The sequence below is a fragment of the Ostrinia nubilalis genome, chromosome 4 (assembly GCF_963855985.1).
Source record: "Ostrinia nubilalis chromosome 4, ilOstNubi1.1, whole genome shotgun sequence".
Taxonomy (NCBI): Eukaryota; Metazoa; Arthropoda; class Insecta; order Lepidoptera; family Crambidae; genus Ostrinia; species Ostrinia nubilalis.
Window position 1 is genome coordinate 5,434,701 of NC_087091.1, and position 22,059 is coordinate 5,456,759.

Consider the following 22,059-nt stretch of genomic DNA (forward strand, 5'->3'; position numbering starts at 1 on the left):
CCCGCTGTATCACGGGCGCGGCGAGGCTAGCCAGCTCAGCGATAAGTTCTAACGCCGTGTGCGGGAAACGCGCCGCGTTTCAAGCACACACTTGTCTCTCACGTCCTTTAGTAGTCACGTCGCTAACACTCGCCTCGTTAATAGAGTTGGGCACGTTATCCCGCTGTATCACGGGCGCGGCGAGGCTTGCCAGCTCAGCGATAAGTTCTAACGCCGTGTGCGGGAAGCGCGCCGCGTTTCAAGCACACACTTGTCTCTCACGTCCTATAGCAGTTACGTCGCTAACACACGTGGTCGCTTACTATGGGCCTCATAAGAAGGCTCAAGGTCACCCAAAGGGCGATGGAGCGGGCTATGCTCGGAGTTTCCCTGCGTGATCGAATCAGAAATGAGGAGATCCGCAGGAGAACCAAAGTAACCGACATAGCTCGCAGAATTGCTAAAATCGAGTGGCAGTGGGCGGGGCACATAGCTCGTAGAGACGATGGCCGTTGGGGCAGGAAAGTTCTCGAGTGGCGACCACGGGCTGGAAGACGTAGCGTGGGCAGGCCTCCTACTAGGTGGACCGACGATCTGGTAAAGGTCGCGGGAAGAGCCTGGATGCGGGCAGCGCAGGACCGTTCATTGTGGAAAACCTTGGAGGAGGCCTTTGTCCAGCAGTGGACGTCATTTGGCTAAAACGAGCGAACGAACGAACGCTAACACTTGCCTCGTTAATAGAGTTGGGCACGTTATCCCGCTGTATCACGGGCGCGGCGAGGCTTGCCAGCTCAGCGATAAGTTCTAACGCCGTGTGCGGGAAACGCGCCGCGTCGTGCGAGCCACCCGCCGCGCGGACCGCCGCTAGGCACGCTTCGCACGCGTCAAGCGCCACGTCACTCACGCACTCGTTGATGCTGCAAGGTAAATACACATAGGATTAAATTCATAGTAAAACATATCCGCACTATCCAGTCACGCATCTAGCGCTATGTCGCTCACACATTCGTTGATGCTGCAAGGTATAGTAGATAAACTTTAGGGTTCAAGTCAAAGTCAAACTATTCTGTACCGCCGCTAGACACGCTTCGCAAGCGTCAAGCGCCACGTCACTCACGCACTCGTTGATGCTGCAAGGTATGGATAGAGAGTATAGACACGTTAGGGTCAAAGTTAAAAATTTGCACACCGTCGCCAGTCACGCGAGGTATAGATAAACATTAGGGTCAAAGTCAAACTATTCTGTACTACTACCGCTAGGCATGCTTACTCGTTGATGCTGTGAGGTAGAGTTACACGTTAGGGATTATTACGCACATTATTGGGACGGCACGGCAAAAGATTGTTAGGTAAATAATAATGTACTTTATAGTTGTAATTCAATACATTTTCATTCTATCAATTTCATTTAATCTGAATGATATCTGATACTAGGACGCTCCGCTTTAGTGAAAACCGGACCTAAAGCTAGGCCCCAATACCTGAAAACAGTTGCTATATTTGCACTTGTTTGGTGAATCAAAGACACACATTTTTTCATCGTTAGAAGGACATTTTATACATACCACGGTTTTTCAGGGAGGCAGATGATTAACGTTAATAATGTAAAAAGACGACATTCCTGAGAGTAAATAATTGAAAAATAAATTACTTATGTTTCCGGCAGTGGACTGACTGTAGAAAACTGGCTGTTTACTTACGAGTATAAAAGTTGCAATATTCACTCACGAATATAACAGATGAACAACAGTCAACAGCGCGCGGCACAAGGGCATGCGATCCGCGAGGGATCCCGGTCCTCTCTCGAGCGAGTCCTCGCCGCCGAGCGTCAACCAACTACAAGCGCACGTCGCTGCGTTCTGCCAGGACTGGATAATCTCATCGGACGGTGGTTCTTTGCTGTAGTCACTGTAATAGAGAAAAATGTCCTTTACATTTTTTTTGAAACTTAAAAAAAATGTTCCATTGCATATTTTCACCACGGATTTCTTTGATTTTTGAATTTTTATTCAATAGTGTATTTTAAAGTTGGTTGCTTGAACCAGAGGGAGTCTACATCTGAATCAGCTTATCAGAAGAACATCAGTTTTTAAAAACTTAAAAATCTCTAAAAATCTTTCTCGCTTGTTGTCATATCTGCTAATCATGACTGAGCACAGTCATGATTAGCAGATATGACAACAAGCATTTTTAAGTTCATATTTTATGTATTGATTCATGCTGTTTGTTTCCTTAATAAAGAAAAAAAAAAGTTTATTGATGAGACTAACAAGGATAAAATATGTTTCACTTACTTGTAAACAGTTTGCAAGTATCTTAGCATGTCATCTAGAACAGCTGGGCAAGCTTGCTGCAGCGCTGCACGATTTTTAGCTCTCAGGGCTGATCCCATTGTCATGCTATTATACTGAAATAAAAAAATATTATTACAAATTTGACTTTTTTACTACTTTTGTTTTATAACAATACTATATTTTCATAGTTTTAACAAATACATTTATGTTTTTGCTGTGTCTAAAGATATTGTATTATAAAATTCTTACTTCTTCTGGTATCACAGTAAGTACTTCTAGAAGCAAAGATGTGCTCTCTGCACTCGCCAAGGGCCTTAATATCGTGGCCAAGTCTGTTGTGCCTTGCTGCAGAATGAATGCTGCTAACTGAAAAAAAAAAAAATATATTTTTTAATATTTTTAAAAGCAATTTGTATTGCCCAAATTACTAATAGTCCCATTTTTAAATTAGCCCATCGTTTAAGCTAAATAAGCTTGTTTTATGATATAATATACATATACAATAGTTTTCAATATTAATCATAATAATTATTATTATTATTGGTTTTTGGGCCTTTATTTGCGCCAACTCGACCAGGTTTGATCTATTGTGGCAGCCCTTGTCTTTAAAGTTCACTGCTTAGTCCCGTTGAGTCTATAAATTTCCAGATTCTTTGGAGCGTGATATCTGCTATCTCATCCGGGTGCATGATGTGTCGCCCGAGATGGATACTTCTTTTGCTCATAAGCGGGAAGCATGAGCAAAGAACATGCATGGCCGTTTCTTCTTCTGTATGGCAGAATCTGCACAGAGTTTCCTCGGTCATGTTCATGTTCGATTTATGTTTGTTTAGTTTGCAGTGGCCGGTCAGTATTCTAGTCACTGCACAGGCTTTGTATCTTTTGAACTTTAGCAGTTCCTTAGTTACTTTATTGCTATAACCCTGAATGAGTGCTTTTGAGTGTTTTTGTCCCGATGTAGACTTCCACCACTCAATAGCCTCTTGTTTGCAGAGGGCGGTTAGTAGTAGTAATCAATTATTATGATTCATGACCAACATGAATCATAATAATTGAAAATTACTATAAAAAATAGACCCTGTAGGTGTAGGGTATTTTTAAAATATGAAAAGTATTTCTGCATAAAATAAAACCTTTTACAATACTTATAGCATAACAATACACAGTCATGTATTTTATCATCAAATAATATTGTACTTACACTGATACATAGTCGGTTTGTAACAATTTTAGGTCCTTTTGAATATGCAAAGACGGCTTGCAATATCTTTTCTTTTAGTTCGTCGTGGCTCTCTGGTGGCACTTCACTCCAGCATCGAAGGATCTTAGTATGAAGAGTCGTGGCACCATAAAATTGAACTTCGGTTCCCTGTGCACAAAATGAAGTTATAAGTTATAGTTAAGCATAGTATTGATTACGGATTCAGGATAAATAGCACATACTGGTCATCACCAGTTCACATAGGCCTTCGTCTATGTCCAGCAGTGGACTGCTATAAGATGTTGATCACAGTATATTCTATGCAAATTCAGAAAAACGATGTAATGATTTGACCATTTAGGAAGCATGGTATGTTCAGTACCTTGGTGGGTTGAAGTAATTCCCACACGAAGTTCCATGCTTCAGGAACCCTCTGGGCAGCTGTGAGCCACGCGTGAGCTTTAGCTCGGTCTGCTTGCTCTCCATTATAGAATACTGAGACAGCATATTCCAAATGCTGTGCTGTATACTCCATCGTTGTCTTGAGTCTTAAGAACAGCAATGAAGCAGTCGCTTTTCAAAACATAATCACCGTATTTTTCGCAACAGCTGCGAAATCTCAATAACCTTTATAAATACAAAATAATTCCTACTTTTTGAAAATGAAATCAAGGGGAAAATATTTTCTACTGCAGGTATTCGTCGATTAAAATCAAGAGTACGTTAAAATACTGTCACTTTTAGTAAAAATAGATTAGTCATATATCAGGAGAAACGAGAGTGAAAGAGATAGCATAATAATCGGGATTTGATTTAATTCGGTAGGGTTATCACAGCTGCCTTTGACATATTTATCAGTGCGTTCAGTGTACTGCATTTACTGTGAATGTAATCATGTTCAAAGAAATTAATTCGAAGTAATTTTCCCATTCATGCTTTTCAAGAGATTCAAGCATTAATGTTTTCCATGAAAATTTTAATTATTTTCTATGACATTCATTATAAAATTATATTTTAATTAAAAAATTTAATCTTATTTCTCAAAATGATACTGAGCATGCAGATGCTGCATTTTTAAATAGTATTTGTAAACCGACCATATTCCCTTTCTTTAAAGTTTATTTTGCTATAATTGCTATACATATATTACTCAATCGTTCACTCCTCGTTCATTTGTTTTTGATTGTCCGACTGACTGATATTAAACCCACTCATTCATTCATTCGCAGTTGCTTGATCGTTGTTGTTGTGGTGGTTGGAAATTTTTGCAATAGATTTTGAAAATGAAGATAGAAGAAGTTAAGAGTACTGCGAAAACGCAAAGAATATCAGCACACACCCACATAAAAGGTTTGGGTTTAGACGAAAATGGTGTTCCTATTCAAATGGCAGCCGGTCTCGTGGGCCAAGAGTCCGCCCGAGAAGTAAGTTTTATCCTATCTTTTGCTTAGAACAGCGTTTATGTAGATGCTTAGCATAGTTTTCTTTATTTTCTTGATTAAGATAGCAGTATAAAATCCAAAATTTTTAATAAATGTAACTGCATATTGATCAAACAATGAGGTTATGTTTTTGGTTACCATGGTGCTCACATTAGGGGAATTTTTGATTAGGATGCACTTTAATTGGTAATATGTACTGATAGTGATACTTGTACCTTGAATTATTAGTCGAATATAATCGACAGGCGATTAAATTTTTATTTCAGCAATGTTCTTCGAAAGTCAAAATTTTTTGTCAATGATTAATGTTTTTCAGGCTGCTGGTATAGTAGTAGACATGATTAGAAGCAAAAAAATGGCAGGGCGTGCCTTGTTGCTGGCTGGGCCACCTGGAACTGGCAAGACTGCCATTGCTCTAGCCATAGCGCAGGAACTTGGCAACAAAGTAAGTTTCATTTTGATTAGGTACTTAAAATATTGAAGTCCTGTATTTCCTTTATTTGCAAATCTTGTATCATTTATAGGTTCCATTCTGCCCAATGGTCGGCAGTGAAGTATACAGTACCGAGATAAAGAAAACAGAAGTGTTGATGGAGAATTTCCGCCGAGCCATAGGACTACGTATCCGAGAGACCAAAGAGGTTTACGAGGGTGAGGTCACTGAGCTAACACCTGTTGAAACTGAAAATCCAGCAGGAGGTATGACCAACCTTTATTTAATTTTATTAATTGGAAAACGATTTACAAATTTTGAGATGGGAATGTGTGACATACTGATAATAAATTTCAGGTTATGGAAAAACAGTTTCACATGTTATCATCGGTCTCAAAACAGCTAAAGGAACAAAACAACTGAAACTAGATCCAACAATATATGAATCTCTACAGAAAGAGAAGGTGGAGGTTGGAGACGTAATCTACATTGAAGCCAATTCTGGTGCAGTGAAGCGCCAAGGCAGAAGTGACACATTTGCCACCGAGTTTGATTTAGAGGTAAACAAGTTAAAATAATCTGCTTAAAATGAAAGTTAACATCTGAAGGGATGCATTTATCTGGTTTTTCTGTCAGCCCATAGCCTTTTTCTTGAGAAAAGTTGGTAATATTGAATGAGTTTCTTCCACAGCTTCTCAGCAACAGCTGGTTGTCCCAAAGTGGTGGAAGGGCTGGCTATATTGGAACATGAGTATAAGTGTCCTAAAAAGGGCCTACACACTAATAAATAATTTGAATTTCTTAATATCTTAGGCGGAGGAATATGTGCCACTGCCAAAAGGAGATGTTCACAAAAAGAAGGAGGTAGTGCAAGACGTAACGTTGCACGACTTGGACTGCGCAAACGCAAGACCGCAGGGTGGCCATGACATCATGTCCATGATGGGGCAGCTGATGAAGCCCAAGAAGACTGAAATTACAGGTGATTACTACCTTATTACCTTATTGAATTTGTATGTCCTTTAGGTAAGAAGATATTAACTTATGCCACGTTAAAAATGTTCTATTCTCAATAGGCTAGTTTCCTAAAAAAATTTTTTTAGTCCGTAATGTTTAATATCAAAAAATATTGGACACATATATTTTTATTTGTCAATCTTACAAATAATTACATAGTTATGGTACGTTGAAGTTCCGTACGACGTCACAACGTGCGGCACTTTTATGCACGCATTGACGTCACGGGCCTCTTCTTATGAACTTTGGCGCGCTTTATCTCTTTAAATTTTCATTAGTTTGAAAAAGTGAAAAATACGTGTAGAGTATTTTTTGATAAGTTAACTGACGGACTAATTAAAACTCTTGCTTTTTGACCCAGGAAACATCCCTATTCTAACACATAAGCTTATTATTGGATTTGCATGTCCTTTAGGTAGGAAGATATTATGAACTTATGCCAGGTTGAAGATGGATGTTCTATTCCCAATTCTCATTCTGTAGGCATTTCCCATCACTAGTTGAATATCTTTAATAATTGTTTCTTTGTTTATTTTTGATGAAATTACAATTTTATAGTAAAAAAAAATACTTATGCCATTTAAAAAAACAAACATCTTTTTGATTTGATAATACAATGTATGTATGATAGAATTATTATTATGTTTTTTTGCAGATAAACTTAGGAAAGAAATAAACAAAGTGGTCAACAAATACATTGATCAAGGCATTGCTGAATTAGTTCCTGGAGTATTATTCATTGATGAGGTCAGTAAATAGTCTCTGTATGTTTTAAATAATATTGATTGAGAACTGATTAAATTTAAAAACTAAATTATATTTTTTTCACAGGTTCACATGTTAGACATTGAAACGTTCACATACTTACATCGCGCCCTAGAATCTGCGATTGCACCTATTGTAATATTCGCTACCAATAGAGGAAAATGCCAAATTAGGTGAGCAGTTGATACAGTCATATATGTATAATTCTAAGGATAGACTGCTTTATATCTTAAACTTGCGATAGATTTTGCTCATTACTAACCTTAAGAGTCTTTTTACATACTTACATGGCGAGGCGAGATCGTGTCGTGAAAAATCGCTAGTGTGCAAAGGAAATTAAAATCTACTAGTGATGTTTTGTAATATTAACATTGCCTTATATTTCAGAGGCACGGAAGACATTATATCACCGCACGGAATCCCACTGGATCTTCTAGATAGGCTGCTAATAATTCGTACTTTGCCATACAACAAAGCCGAACTTTTGCAGGTATGTTGCACTTTATTGAGTTTGTCCTGTAAACGATTGCAGATTTTTTAAATAATTATTATGTTGTGTCATTACAGATTTTAAAACTACGTGCAGCTACAGAAGGAATCGCCATTGACGAGGATGCCCTGGCTGCGCTCGCCGAAGTCGGTGCTAGCAGCACCCTTAGGTACGTTATGCAGCAATAGTCTTTATCTTCAAATGTATTTACAGTAGACAGCATATCAACGTAAACACTGAGGCATCATAAGTAGTTGTGATAGATGTCATTTTGGAACAAAAATGTATATTCTGATGTGCTGCCGGAAACGATACAGTTAGCGGCATAAATATTATTTTTTAAAGAAGTTTGATTAACTGGTTAAGGCTGAGTTGCACCACCTCCGGTGTCCGGCAGTTTAACCCATAGTACAAAAATTTTGAAGCAATAGAGAATACCGACATTACCGAGTACCTGCAGCCTTTTATGTTAAGGGCCCGGTATTTGCACTAACCACTTTAATGCTTTGTTTTAATGACATCTCCTATTTTGCATCCAGTTTAAAGAACACTTGTTAATCAATTATTTGAAAAAGTAGCCGAGTCCTAAGTTTCAGCCAAACCAACGCGATCACACGCGATCGGCCGGCGTGCAGCGATGGCGATCAGACTTAAATGCATCGATCGCCATCGCTGCACGCCGGCTGATCGCGTTGGTTTGGCTGAACCTTAAGGCCCTTTTCACACGTCCCGGTTGCCGGCTAACCGGCGCCGGGTATCCGGTGGTGAAGTGTATGGGCATGGTACGTAGCTTTCACATGTTCCGGCGTAATGAGGGCTATCGTTTTTATACTTAACAGTTGGCACCCCTGGCGATTGACAGGACCTTACTCTACAGTGGCGCCATCTTGATGAGTGCAAATGCGATAGTCCTACCACTTTAGCGCTCACAAGCTGGCGCCACTGTCTTCGCGACTAGCAAGTGACAGGACCTTACTCTACAGTGGCGCCAACTGGTGAGCGCTAAAACGGTAGCCCTCATTAATCCGGCATGCCCATACACTTCACCACCGGGTACCGGATAACCGGAACATGTGAAAAGGGCCTAAGGAGTTGAACCTTTGTGTCCAGGTATGCGGCCCAGCTGCTGACGCCGGCAGCGCTGACGGCGCGCGCGGACGGCGCGTCACGCATCGCGCCGGGACACATATCCGCGGTACACACGCTCTTCCTCGACGCCAAGTCTTCGGCGCGCATCCTCACGCAGCAATCCGACAAGTTCATGAAGTAATCCCATTCATTCATTCGTTCGTTCGTTCATTTTAAGCGGAGAGTTTATTCTAAAAGAATTCTCTTTATCGATGTGTAAAGCCTGGTCCTTGAGCACGTAGAATTTTGTCCAATGACCCCAAGCTACCCATCCTTATCGATCGCGCGTAATTATATTGCTATCGAGACTGTGCGACGGGCGCCCGCAGTGAGTGTGCGAGCGCGATAGCAACATAATTACGCGCGAGCAATAAGGATGGGTAGCTTGGGGTCATTGGACAAAATTCTACATGCTCACGGACCAGGCTTTAGTCAGAATTTACTCAGAATGAGGGTTTTCGCGAATGAAAAATCCGCCAGATGGCAATACGTAGACGCGAAGTCCAAATGCTGCATGATTGGTTATTTTTGACATGACATTGACAGATATGTCAAAATCCACCAATCACGCAGCAGTCAGACCCCACATCCACGTCCCGCCATCTAGCGGATCTTTCATTCGCGAGAACCCTCATTGTTTTTCGCAGTCAAACTCATTCTTACGTCTGTGTCATCTCTCAATCATCTCAAGATGTGTGTAAACATTTAGGGCTTGCATGTTTCTGGTAGGCATGTTACGATATTTGTGATGCTCTTCAATATAATGTTCGCAACCGGGCCACAATGTTGTCGGAAAGTATAGGCGTTTTGACAGATTTTGGTTGCTGAAATGTACACGAGGTGTTGTGTACCCATTGCTTTGTATTTCTTTATTTTAATTAGGTACCGTAATATACCTTGATACAAGTCATAGCACTTGTTATCCTATAAAATGTAATTAATGAAAACAAGCCCAACTAAACACTATAATAATAATAATAATACGTTTATTATCAGACCATTATGATCCATACATTGTGTTAGTAACAATCTTATACTTAAAAACTATACTCGATGTGTTGTTGTAAAATTATGTCTTCTTGAAATAATCTCTAAGTCAATTTATGATAATGACATAGCATTCCGAACAGTCGTCGTACCTACATTGTGCTAATATTTAGCTACAAACTTCATTAGGATAAAATATGTAATTAAGTTTTTGATGAGAATTAAGATGTTTGTCGTATAGTCGACATATTCAATCATTTATTTTGTTTCAAATTCGTCTTTTTGTTTTAAGTTTCCTGTTTTACCAAAAATAATGTTTATGTTCAAAAGCGAAAGCACCGACGGTAATAAATAAGATTTTTATTTTATAAAATAGTCTTTTCTTAACTCTACATAACATCTAAGTTTATTTACAACCTTTTTCTTAACCGATAATATCAAAGGCAACATTTATAATTCAACAATTTCACCATTATTTTACACTGGGAATTTAAATATCACTTCAGGAAACAATAATAATTTCTAACATCAGTGCGGTAGTCTAAAAAAAGTTAACAAATTTTCACGTCAACCGTACAAAACGAAGCCTCCAACTGGCATAATTTAATCGTACCCGGTCAGGTAACAGAACGAAGATCACGGAACCTTAAAAATACTGATATCGAATTCACGTGGGTTTCGTTTTCGAGTCCAATTTGTTTTCCGAATTCGTGAAGAGCATCGGGACGAAACCCGAGTCGGAGTCGGGGGCACTGGGACTGGGCGCGGGTGGAGGGGCCGGGGCGGGCGGTGTGGGCGGCGCAAATGTGGGCAGGTCCACGCGTAGAGCAGGCGCGGCCGTGCGCCGGTACAGCGCCTCGAACTGCAGCTCCTCCGGGTACGAGTGCGAGCGGATCTTGCGCTCGTCGCGCGCGTTGCTCGGGTACACGATGACGATCTTCTCGCTGTCGCTGCGCAGCGCCACCGGCGGCAGCGCGGTCGTGGTGGACGCGGCCGGCGCCGACACCACCTGCAGCGTCTCGCTCGGCGCCGCGCGCAGCCGCTCCGTCGTCGTCGTCGGCGCCGCCGTCGTCGTCGTCGTCGTCGATATCACCACCGGGATGTCGGGCTCCTCCGGCGTCTCGACCTCCCGGCGCTCGCCGGGCGGCCCGACCGACCTCAGCGTCTCGATCTTCATCTCCAGCGTCGGCGTCGGCACGGGCACCGAGCTCGTCGCGTTGAAGTCCTCGGTGGGGATGTACCTCGCGGTCGGTTTGGCGACCTCCCGGGAGCCGAATATCGGCAGACGAGGCGCGTACGCGGAGACGAGCGGCAGCAGGGTGTCTCGGGCGTATCTCTCGGCCCTCGAGATGAAGGACGCGAGGCGCGACGGGAGGAACTGGACCGCGAAGCTGGGCTCGTCCTTCTCGGCGCGGTCGCCCCACGACATCGCCTCGTAGGCGGGCGAGGTGGAGCCGTCGTAGTTCTTGGCCCGGCGGGAGGGGGGCGCGGTGGGGCGCGGCGGCTGCGTGGCGCGGAGGATGGGCTCGGATATCTCGTGGGTCTCGGGCGCGTCGGCGCGGTGGCGCGGCGTCTTGCGCGGCCGCGGGCGCAGCACGGGCTCGGCGATCTCGACGATCCCGCTGGGCGCCGTCTTGATGTTGGTCATGCCGAAGGCGCGGCCGTTCTCGGCGCCGGTCCACTCGGAGTTGTCGACGAGCACGAAGGGCCGCTGCGGCGAGTCCTCGGGCAGCTCGTTGTCCAGCGGGTCGACTACGTTTTTAGTTGTATTTTCTTTAGTTACATACTCGTAGTCTCCGCTTGTAGAATTTGTTCGGTCATCCTGTAAACAGAGAACGGTTGATTATATTAGAACAGAAATAGAGATTTTGTTTTATTTGATTAATTACTATCACATGCATACCTCTGGTATTTGGCAGTCTCCAGGATACAAAGGCAATTCAACAGCTTCTTCAGATTGTAGCTGTAGTCCTCTTTTGCAGAATGATGATCTGTAATATTCATTAAAGAATTTAAAAAAAGCTGACTTAAAGGATTAGTCCATTACAAGACTACATACGTAATCGACAATCACAATGACCTTTATGAACCGTGCGTCAAGCGCATTTTCGCGTCACGTAGACGTAGCAATGCTGTCATATGAGCAGTTTGAACCGTCCGAGTTCATAGATCTTGGCGCTAGCGCAGAACTGTCGTTGAAATTGCAAATTTTAAAGCGTGTCGCTATTACGAATCCTCATACGTACGTAATGACCACATCATGTGTACGCTAGGCTCATCAGACTATACATTTTTGTTGCAAAATAGCCTGTATCACAACGAGATAAGACGCCACTGTGTTTAGCTTGATGTGCTGGGATCAGCTTGTCCACTTTAACGATCTTGGTTGGATCAGCGTGTCTTGCAGCGGCAGCCCCAAAGCGTCCAGAGCGCTATGACCTTATTGTACTTAAGTAGAAGTATTAGGGGAGAGTTCGGTATATTGTACCGCCGGGTAAATTGTACCACCCTCATATTTCGTAAAGTATTTATTGAATGTCTGTAATTGCAACACTCAGCGATACACAACTAAAATCAATTACTATCGGCCATGTGGTTTTTGCCGTGACAACAAACACGTGTGTTTTATTTTGAAAAGTATTTTTTCATTGTTTTCAAGTAACTTTTGACAATACATGTTTAGTTTGTGATTTTGTTAAATTTAATCACAGGGTGTTTCTAATATATTATTTAGAAGCGTAAATTAGTGTGGATTACAATTATTTGAAACATTTTTCGGTATTTATAAGCTATATTTTTTACCGATTTTTTAAAAGCACTATCACCTAGTCGGCTAAATTGTACCACAGCAAGTTGTATGGAACTTTACAAAAGGATTTTGAAATTTTTTTTAGTAAATCATATTTTGAAGTTATAATAGCAAAGTTATGTTTGACTAACAATAAATGAAAGCAAAAGACTGGCAAAGTAGATTAGATACCTACAAGTGTGCGTTACGATAATTGGAATTACAAAACTTGTACTCAAAATCGTGATAACGTGTAAAACAATATGGATTGTCTATGTTATTAACTACTGTTCTTTTCGTTTCCTAATTTGTTAAGAATGTATCGTATAATATTTTGCCATAGTATTTTTATAGGCTTGAAATTTATTGAAATCCAATTTAGTAACCCTGTGGTACAAATTATCGAACCAGTTGGCTAAATTGGACCGAAGCTCTGAACTCGTACTTTGTTGATTTGTGCTAAATATACAACAATCATGTTAATTAATACTTATGAAATAGTAAGTTGAATAATGTATCTTTTATTATATACCATGGACATTAGCAAAAACAAAAGAAAACTATGTGTAAAATGGGATTGAAAAAAACTGGTCCAAATTAGCGGACTCTCCCTTATGATGCTTACGTTTTGGAGAAGCTATCGGCGATGAGTGTTATGACCTTATTGTACTTAAGTAGAAGTATAGCACCCAGAGCGCTATGACCTTATTGTACTTGAGTAGAAGTATAAATGCTTACGTTTTAGAGAAGCTATCGGCGATGAGCAGCTTGTCCACGTTGACGATTTTGGCTCCGGCGCTGAGCCAGCCGGAATACGCAGCATACTGCAATGTGGCTCGCAGTGGAACGCCTAGGGCGGGGTGCGGGACTATCACTCGGGAAAACCGCGCGCCGCCGAACGATGTGTTTTCACGCCTGAAAGTATTGTTTATTTGGTAAGAAACTAGCTTCCCACTGAAAATCAGTCTTAGGAAATCATTTGCGATGATTGCCTGACTAAAACAGGGCGGCCGGGCGCCCTTTCGACACACAATTTCTTTTTTGTTTAGTTTGCTGTTTTTTGCTGTTGTAAAGATAAATAGTTTTAGTTAAACACCTATTCACTATGCACACGCTTCGCGCTTGGCATTAAGCGATTTTCATCACAATTCTATACAAAATCGTCTGCAGTTGTGCGCATATGGCGCGTGTTGTTTATAGTCACCGCTTCAAACGCTATTCCGGAACCACATAATACGAGTCTGTAACTATTTGTACAATGCGGACATACGAGTGTTGTGTGCATGCGCTGCTAGGGCGGGCTAGTTGCATTATACACAAAATACTAACATCCGGTTTACATGTTTGGTAATCTAACGATTGGTTATGTAGCAACATAACCCTAAATGTTTTGGTAAGGTTAAAGTTTAAATTAATATAATTGTTACAGTCAAAACTCCTCATAATCGGTCTAAGCTTTTGACTGCAAAAATCAGTCAAACACTTGACTGATAGTTACCCTTGGTCGATATCACTTTTGACTGATTTTTCCAGGCAAAAGTGGTTTTAACCGATTATGAATTTGACTGCAACATAATAATGTTGAAATGTTACTTGGTCATCGGGAAGGTTTCGTTGAGCCCGGTGTCTCCATGCAACGTCAGAGTCATGCGGCCGAAGTTAGGTTTCTCGCCAGGTTCAATCCTTGTCCACACTGACACGTGGTACTGGTGTGCTGTAACAATAAGTTGGCTTATTACGTATGCACTTGCATAACGTTCGTTAAAGAAGTTTGCCAGTCAGTATGCGCACAGCATAAAAAAAAATGCAATTGGCATGCATATGCCATTAGGAATAGGAAGATCCTATTCTGATTTAAGGCTGGTTTTAGTCACGCTGACCGTCAGCGCTGACAGCCGAAATGTATGAAGTGTCGGCGCCGAGCGATCAGCGTCACTCAGGAACGTTCCCTTCAATTACATACATATTGATCTGTCAGCGCCGACGATCAGCGATCGGTCAGCGCGATTTTAAAACCCGCCTAAATGCTTATTGCTGTTTTGGTTTTTGGTGGTCACGGTATACGCTCAGCTTCAAAACTATCATTTCAATACAGTCTATAAAGTAATCCAAACCAAAAACGCTTTCAACCGAATAACAGCATTGATATGCAGGCCAAACCGATTACTCGTAATAGCATCGGGGTTACCGTGGTTTCGTCATGGTACTGACCGCAGAACGGTTCTTCCTCCCTAGTTAGCAAGTAGAGCTGGCCGCGGCCCAGCGACCGGTCCGCGTAGTAGCCCATATTGCCGCAGCGTCGCTGACCGTCGCATGGGAAACATCGGCCCTGGAAATGAGATGGTATTGATTACTCCACGTACATAAGTATTTATGATGAATATATGCAATGGTTTACAGTTAAAGATTGAGATAGAATGTTGGTACAGTGAACAGTCAGCGTCTAATATTTGTGACATCCAAAGTGGACAACACAACCTTATTCCACTTGAGTGAATACTGCTTCCTACGGATTATGGCACTTACGGATTATTCCACTTTGTTCACCTGAGTCTAAAATTCATTTTCATTTATGCAAGACAGTCAAAAAATTTATTAGCGACCCCGCGCACCCACGGCAACTAATTCGGAACACTTGGCTGCATAGTGCGCGGGCTCCCATACATACACCGTCATATGCACGGAAAGCCTTACTGTTTCTTCAAATAATTTACAAGATATTAAAGAATACTTGTAATTAAGAAACACTTCACTTATGATTCATGATATACCTATGTCATGCTTACCTCGAGAAAAGTATCGTAGTCGGCGCAAGGGAAGGCTGGGAAATGGCACTTGGGCGAGACAGAGTCGGTGAAGAATTTGTACGCGCGTCGGTGGTTGCACAGCGACCGGCCCTCGGGCGACGGCGCCGACCACGGCAGCACCAGGTCGGAAACTGCACCCACGAACCTGGAAACGTGATGGGAATGAGAATAGGCACTTACAAGGCAGAAATGTACCATCCTAGACTGCATCTCACTTAACACCAGGTGCGATTGCAATCAAATACCTGCCTTGTCATGCATAAAAAATAACACTTGAAAAGCCAGCAGACTGGACTAGAAAACAATGGACCTCAAGAAATACCTGGACAGCTTGATGAAGCTTCTAAGGCGACGATGGGTAGCTCAGTGTTTATGTAAACATTGATGTAATCGGAAAACGCTTTTTGGGTCTGTTGTATAAGAAAATGTCATTCGCAGAAAACATGTTACTTGCGATCGATGTTAACACCATTTTGGTATAACCCAGTATGCAAGAAAGCTGCCAACTGATATGGCGTGGAATGTTGTGTTACATAAGACAACAACACTTACGCGTGCACTAAATTGCTAAGTAAATACACATAATTAGTCAACAAGGATTGCGACTGTATACTATCAAACAAATGGAGACGGATTGTTATTTTGAAGCTATTGGAATTAGAATCGTCGTTACCTTGCAGTAATCGCTTTTAGATTCTACAAGTTCACCCTTGAAATTCCTTTTATACTTCCTTTAAAATATTGTTATGCACTAGATAATATTTTATTACATTTATACACGACATACTCTTAATTAAACTTACAAGTTCGAACAGCCATGTTGCACCCTCCCCCCATTAGGGTAGAAGTCCACATGGCCGAGTGGTTGTGCAGCGCCGAGTCCTCCAAAGATGAGCGTCTCTCCATTCGAGTGGATTACATCTACGAACTTGGCATCTGACTTGTCCAATCGTGCTCTGGGATCTTGAAACTCGAATAGAGGACCGGCTGGGTCTAGACCTGGAATAAGCACATCATCAATATAGATAACTCGTGACTACCCATGAAAATAAAGTAATTTCCAAAGAAGTTGTAGGTACCTGTTATTCTGCTGATGTTCCGCAGTTCAGAGCCCGCAAAGCCGGCAACGTGCGCACCCAAACTGAATCCGATCAAGTGTATGTCTTCAAATCGTAAATCAATGTGTTCCGCTAAACCTGAAATAAGCATAGGTATAAAATTATAACATTTTGGAAAAAATAGTGCCAATCTTCATGATTGGGATTGAGAGATAAAATTCAATATAAATTATGTATCTGGTCCTTCGAGCCGGATTACCTTGTAACAACATTGCCAGCTGTTTTCCTACAAGCCTTGTGTTAGCGGCAGCTCGAAGATAATTTGGCATTGTCGCCCCGCCTTCCCAGTCAACACAGATTACGTTGCATTCTTCCTGTAAAGATAACCAATAAGAGAGTTCAATTGCAACATGGAATAACATTTTCCATTATTGTTTTGCCTGCGGAAGGTCTTCTGATTTATTAGCATGCCAAAAATGCATATTGAGGAAATTTGTCAAAGGGCTTCAGTCAATGCACAGATTGCACAGTTTTGAGTTTGACACATAATCTTCATTGAATTTAAGATTCATATTGCTTACCACAGCCATCAGAGCCGACCGCATCTCGTAGACCCAGACGTTATCGCAGTTGGATCCGAAGCCGTGGACGATGACGCGGGTGGGTCGCGCCGTATCGAAGGTCCGCGCCGCCCAGCCCCACGCGGCAGACATGTTGCTCGCTGATACAGCCAGCAACGGCTGGTCACCTCTGTTAAGTGACAAATTCATAATCAATTCCCATGAATGATATAAATGAGCTTTGGATTGTTTAGGGCAGTCTTTCCCAAAGTGGGCGATAACGCCCCCTTGTGGGTGCTGCAGGCTTAAAGGGGGGCGGTAAAAGACCCAGAAAAAAAATGGGACGTTGTGTAGAGGCTTGGGAGGCGTCATTTACTAGGAGGACTCTTAGACACCGACTGAGCACTCGACACTCGACTACAAATGGGGGCGCTAAAAAGAATTTATTCTCAAAGTGGGCAGTAGACAAAATAAGTTTGGGAACCGCTGGTTTAGAGCATCGCGAGTGAAAAGATGGCTCCTATCCACAGCTTTCTGTCTAGACATTTTAGTAAACTACATCCTGGGAATAGAACGGAGTGATGACGCATTGTCTTCCTAATAAGTTGACACATGGACTGTGCGAGTTACATCAACTTTCTACCTTTGCCAAAAGTCTTGTTCCACTTAGGATTCACAATATTGAGTCACAAGTAGTTACTTAACCTCCAATCGCACTTAGCAAGCCGAGTTCGGTTGACAGTTCCACTTTATTCTTTCCTTGATCTTATGTAACAGTCCGCCAACATTCCATTTGCATTAGTGCATTACAATTTTATGGGTAACTAAATTACCGTCTTGTTTATACATTTAAGTGTCAAGGATCTGTAGTTAGCTCAGTGCATGTAGATATTAGCATGTGGCTACTAATTTAAAGTGGATATCAGTCTCGCAGCCGTGTCTTATACCTCACTAGTTTTCCGCCCGCGGCTTAGCCCGCGTGGAAATTTGTCTGTGGCAGAAAAACTTGTTTCAAAAACCGGGATAACAACTATCCTATGCTATGTCCTTTCCCGGGACGCAAACTAGTATCTCTCTCTATGCCAAATTTCATCAAAATCGGTTCAGTGGTTTAGGCGTGAAAGCGACTCATACATAGTTACTTTCGCATTTTTTATATTAGGATCTTACTAGTCTTACTAACATTATAAATGCGAAAGTTTGTGTGGATGTCTGGATGTTTGTTACTCTTTCACGCAAAAACTACTGAACGGATTTTGATGAAACTATAGTATTATTGTTTATAACCCAGAATAACATAAGGCTATAATTTATGACGATCTGGGACAAACTAAATTTCACGCGGGTGAAGCCGCGGGCAAAAGCTAGTAGATGATACAAGCAAAACTGAGTGTGTAGGTGATAGTGCGTAATGGAAGCAAAAAGTGGCAGTGTCGTACCGACTGAGAGTGGAGTACATGAGGAAGTGAGTGCCGACCTCCTGCGGGGAGCTCGGCAGCGTCTCGAGGTACGCGAACGGGCCCGCATCCTCGAAGCACCCGAACTCGCCGTAGCACACGCTGCCTTGGGATCTCTTGCTCCTGAAAAGAGGATTTGTTGGTAAATACAGGTCTGAAAGAGCTCATGAAGAACTAATAGGAACCAATAATAGTTTACAGAATAAACTGGATCTATCTGAAAATTCAATTTTTCATTCACAACCATTGGATAAAGCTTGTGAAGCGCTTTTAGAATCAGTAATCAGTTTTACGATATCATGTGTAGTTTTTAAAATAATGTGACTACCAAATGTATCGAAGATGGAAACATTGAATTTTCGGACAGATCCAGTTAATTCTGTAACCTTTTATTAATACCGTTTGATAGAGCTCCTAAAGCACTTTCAGGATCAGTAACTAGTTTATTGATATCTTGTATAGTTTAGAAATAATCGAGTGAGATCACTTATCGTTTCCACCCTGTATACTTACACCCGTATTGCTAAAACGATGCTTACTTAAGTGAAGCAGAAAATCGAACGCACAGCTTTGAATAGAGCTCTGTGATTGGTTCGTGTGTGACCCTGTGCGTCCAAGCACACTGAGACCTCGTAATGTTTGTGAATACGGGCGTTATTTTCTTAGCCCCATATTTTATAAACATATTTTTTTGTATCTCTGAACTTTGTGACATGATAATATTTTGACGTATGCCTATTAATAGTCTTCTTGACCTCTACATACAGCAGGTTAAGGTTTAATGAGTGACATTGGAAATAGTAGGTACACTGACTATACACAGTACCTACACGAAGTCGTTACGATTACGTTACATGTGAGGTAAGTAAAGAAATCGTATTTATTTCTACAGTGGAACCATCTGATTATTGTGCCTTAACTCATGTTAAAATCTCATGATATGATACTCTTCATTAATTAATGTTACATACCTAATAGCAGAAATAAATGAACTTGACTATAATAGTCGTATTTGATCTTACTTTTATTGGTAAAAAAGTATATTTATTTAGTTATGTAAGTATAATTAACAAACTGCAGACAAAATGAAATTGAGTTATTTTACAAGTCAACGTCGGTTTAGCTAGCTAATTACATTTAATTGTACTCCGGTAGTTAATTGATAAATACATATTTATCAAAATATTGATTTATCTTGTTTGTATTTTAGGTAATAAAAAATGCTCTAATAAAACGAGGTAACATTATACGTGTGTTAAGAATCAATAAATTATTCAATAGAGTTTAGTTTACTAATTTTTGATATGGATAAATCCACGATTTCCTAAACCTACTTAAGTTGGAAATTGAACATTGTTAACTAACACAATTAGTTATGCGTTTTTATTTTATTACGTTCAAGTTTTATTTATTTAATGTATTTATTACTTTATACAGTAGGTATATTTTAAAGTAATAATCGCTTTGGTGGTTATTTTTTGCGAAACATTAATAACTTTCGTTATATCATATCAATATTGTGGACGAATAAAATGTATAATTAAATGGTATGTCGTTGCGAAATTAATGAATTTGCTCTACCTATAGAAAGTTTGACAAAGTGAAACGGTGAAAGTACTATTTTTTTTAGTTCTTGCTGAAATGCTTTAACTAAACATGACTTTTGTACTCTAGTACCAAATTAGATCTTTAATTATACTTTAATTTTGTTAAGTGTCATAATAATAGAGAACTTATATGAACCACATAGTAGGTTCTTTCTTATAAACGTTTGCTGTTGTTACAAAATATTTTCATTTATTGATAATACAGGGTGTTTGGTAAATGGGTATATGAGCCGACACTAGCCCATGTTAACATGGGCATATAAATGGTATGGTGAAGTCAGAAAATTGATATCTTCATTTTAATTATTTTAATTTTCATACAAATCGGAATTCACAAAATTTATTTTGTATGAAAATTAAAAAAATAAAATGATGATATCAAATTTCTGACTTCACCATACCATTTATATGCCCATGTTAACATGGGCTTAGAGATTGCAAAATCCGGATTTTTCTTAAATCCGGTTTTCAGGATTTGTGTTACGTACAAATCCGGATTATCCGGATTTTTCGAATATTGGGTAAATTTTTTAAACCATCAATTTAATTTAAATAAAACTTAGTTTTTTTTTTCAAAAAGATGTAAGTATTTGAAGAAAAGCGTTTTATTTTATTATCGCGCATGGAATTTATCCCTCTTTTTTTCGGTTTGCGCTACAAGCTTTCGAAATTATTTGAACCTTGCATTATTTTTTTCGTTTTAGTACAACTGCATTTCAGAATAAAAACTTGCTTGTACCTATAAAATATTTTTTTATTCTTCTTCTTGTCGTGTCGACAACAAACCTACACAGCGTCAGCCCAAAACTCCGCCACAAGAGTGGCGTTGTCAGTAGCCTTCATTAAATCTTCCTGCTTGCAGTTGTTTGGGCACGCAGGGCACGACATCATATGCTTCGTCGACTGGGGAACAAAACCACACTTGCACTCCAAGTTTGATCGATCTAAGAATCCCTACCTGACACCTGAACAGATTGTCCTTACTACGGCAGACCTGTCCGAAGTCTATAAAGATTTCCAGGTAGGCCAGGGGAGCTAATTTTTTTATTATAATTTTATTTTACACTTTTAAGTTGTATTTAATTTCAATCTCAGGGCCCTGGTAATTATTTACGATCAAAGTGCTCGGGAAGACGAATCCAACGAACTCAAACTCTATAAGTTTCTGCCGTTTCGGTTAGGAGTTCCTATGGCCACCTCCTGACTTCATCATCAGGACCCTGAACATCATCTAGCACTTAAGTGCTTGAAAAGACAAATCCAACAAACCCAAATTCGATGAGTTTCCACCGTTTCGTTTAGGAGTTCCTATGGCCACCTCCAGAATCCATCATCAGGACCCTGGGCATCATCTAGCACTAAAGTGCTCGAAAAGACAAATCCAACAAACCCAAGTTCGATGCGATTCCGCCGTTTCGTTTAAGAGTTCCTATGGTCACCTCTTGACTCCATCATCAACCCAGCTAAATGGTTGGCGGTATAGCCAACAACCTGTTTAGAACTCTTTTAAGGATTTCTCCACAATCACCCCCATTCTCATACAATAACATTTCGAGATGAATTAATGTAAGCAAATCGGATCCGTTGGGTGAATTTGATGGGCGAGGTTGAAGATCTCTACTTACACTTGGCCTGCGGATGAATATGGAGAAAACAAAGCTTATGTCCAATGTCCATGTTGCGCCCTACCCAATTTCGGTTAGGAGCTCAATTCTCGAGATTGTTGACAAGCATGTCTACCTCGGACAAACGATTAAGCTGGGTAGGTCCAATTTCGAGAAAGAGGTGAATCGTCGAATCCAACTCGGCTGGGCAGCGTTTGGGAAACGACGCAACATCTTTTCATCCAAAATACCTCAGTGCCTGAAGACTAAGGTCTACAGCCAATGTGTGTTACCAGTGATGACTTATGGTTCGGAAACGTGGCCTCTCACTATAGGCCTTATACAGAAGCTCAAATTGCACAGCGTGTTATGGAGAGGGCTATGCTCGGTGTTTCTTTACAAGATCGAATCAGAAATGAGGAGATCCGTAAACGAACTAAAG

At 40.8% G+C, this 22,059-nt stretch overlaps 3 protein-coding genes across 3 annotated transcripts in view; 1 reads left to right on the forward strand and 2 right to left on the reverse strand.

Annotated features, from left to right (window-relative positions):
• Positions 1-79: 79 nt before the first annotated feature.
• On the reverse strand, positions 80-4,180 carry LOC135071345 (importin-13-like). Its single transcript, XM_063965136.1, has 7 exons — positions 3,857-4,180; positions 3,475-3,642; positions 2,523-2,639; positions 2,274-2,386; positions 1,708-1,887; positions 710-896; positions 80-133 (listed from the first exon to the last, which is right to left on the reverse strand). Exons 1-7 carry the CDS (start codon positions 4,007-4,009, stop codon positions 80-82), a joined length of 972 nt encoding a protein of 323 aa, XP_063821206.1. The 5' UTR covers positions 4,010-4,180.
• Positions 4,181-4,682: 502 nt separating this feature from the next.
• LOC135088554 (ruvB-like helicase 1) lies at positions 4,683-9,699 on the forward strand. Its single transcript, XM_063983390.1, has 10 exons — positions 4,683-4,898; positions 5,233-5,361; positions 5,441-5,615; positions 5,707-5,909; positions 6,163-6,331; positions 7,022-7,113; positions 7,198-7,304; positions 7,519-7,621; positions 7,699-7,790; positions 8,732-9,699. The coding sequence occupies exons 1-10, from the start codon at positions 4,758-4,760 to the stop codon at positions 8,889-8,891; spliced, it is 1,371 nt and encodes a 456-aa protein (XP_063839460.1). The 5' UTR covers positions 4,683-4,757; the 3' UTR covers positions 8,892-9,699.
• The window catches only part of LOC135088555 (uncharacterized), a 44,177-nt gene continuing 31,745 nt past the window's right edge, over positions 9,628-22,059 (reverse strand). Inside the window, exons 4-15 of the mRNA XM_063983391.1 lie at positions 18,389-18,529; positions 16,971-17,139; positions 16,649-16,763; positions 16,411-16,527; positions 16,135-16,330; positions 15,311-15,476; positions 14,736-14,853; positions 14,118-14,238; positions 13,263-13,439; positions 11,640-11,727; positions 9,787-11,558; positions 9,628-9,705 (exon numbers count right to left, since the gene is read on the reverse strand). Coding sequence (XP_063839461.1) covers positions 10,404-11,558; positions 11,640-11,727; positions 13,263-13,439; positions 14,118-14,238; positions 14,736-14,853; positions 15,311-15,476; positions 16,135-16,330; positions 16,411-16,527; positions 16,649-16,763; positions 16,971-17,139; positions 18,389-18,529 — 2,563 coding nt within the window. The 3' untranslated portion in view covers positions 9,628-9,705; positions 9,787-10,403. The remainder of the gene's footprint in view (positions 9,706-9,786; positions 11,559-11,639; positions 11,728-13,262; positions 13,440-14,117; positions 14,239-14,735; positions 14,854-15,310; positions 15,477-16,134; positions 16,331-16,410; positions 16,528-16,648; positions 16,764-16,970; positions 17,140-18,388; positions 18,530-22,059) is intronic.

Excerpts from the sequence above, each read along its gene's own strand:
- LOC135088554 (XM_063983390.1), top strand. The coding sequence starts at position 4,758 with ATGAAGATAGAAGAAGTTAAGAGTACTGCGAAAACGCAAAGAATATCA. Across the intron at positions 7,622-7,698 it reads ACAAAGCCGAACTTTTGCAG|ATTTTAAAACTACGTGCAGC; the intron begins GTATGTTGCACT and ends GTGTCATTACAG. Across the intron at positions 7,791-8,731 it reads GGTGCTAGCAGCACCCTTAG|GTATGCGGCCCAGCTGCTGA; the intron begins GTACGTTATGCA and ends CTTTGTGTCCAG.
- LOC135071345 (XM_063965136.1), bottom strand. The coding sequence starts at position 4,009 with ATGGAGTATACAGCACAGCATTTGGAATATGCTGTCTCAGTATTCTAT. Across the intron at positions 3,643-3,856 it reads AATTACTTCAACCCACCAAG|GGAACCGAAGTTCAATTTTA; the intron begins GTACTGAACATA and ends TTTTGTGCACAG. Across the intron at positions 2,640-3,474 it reads CAAACCGACTATGTATCAGT|TTAGCAGCATTCATTCTGCA; the intron begins GTAAGTACAATA and ends TTTTTTTTTCAG.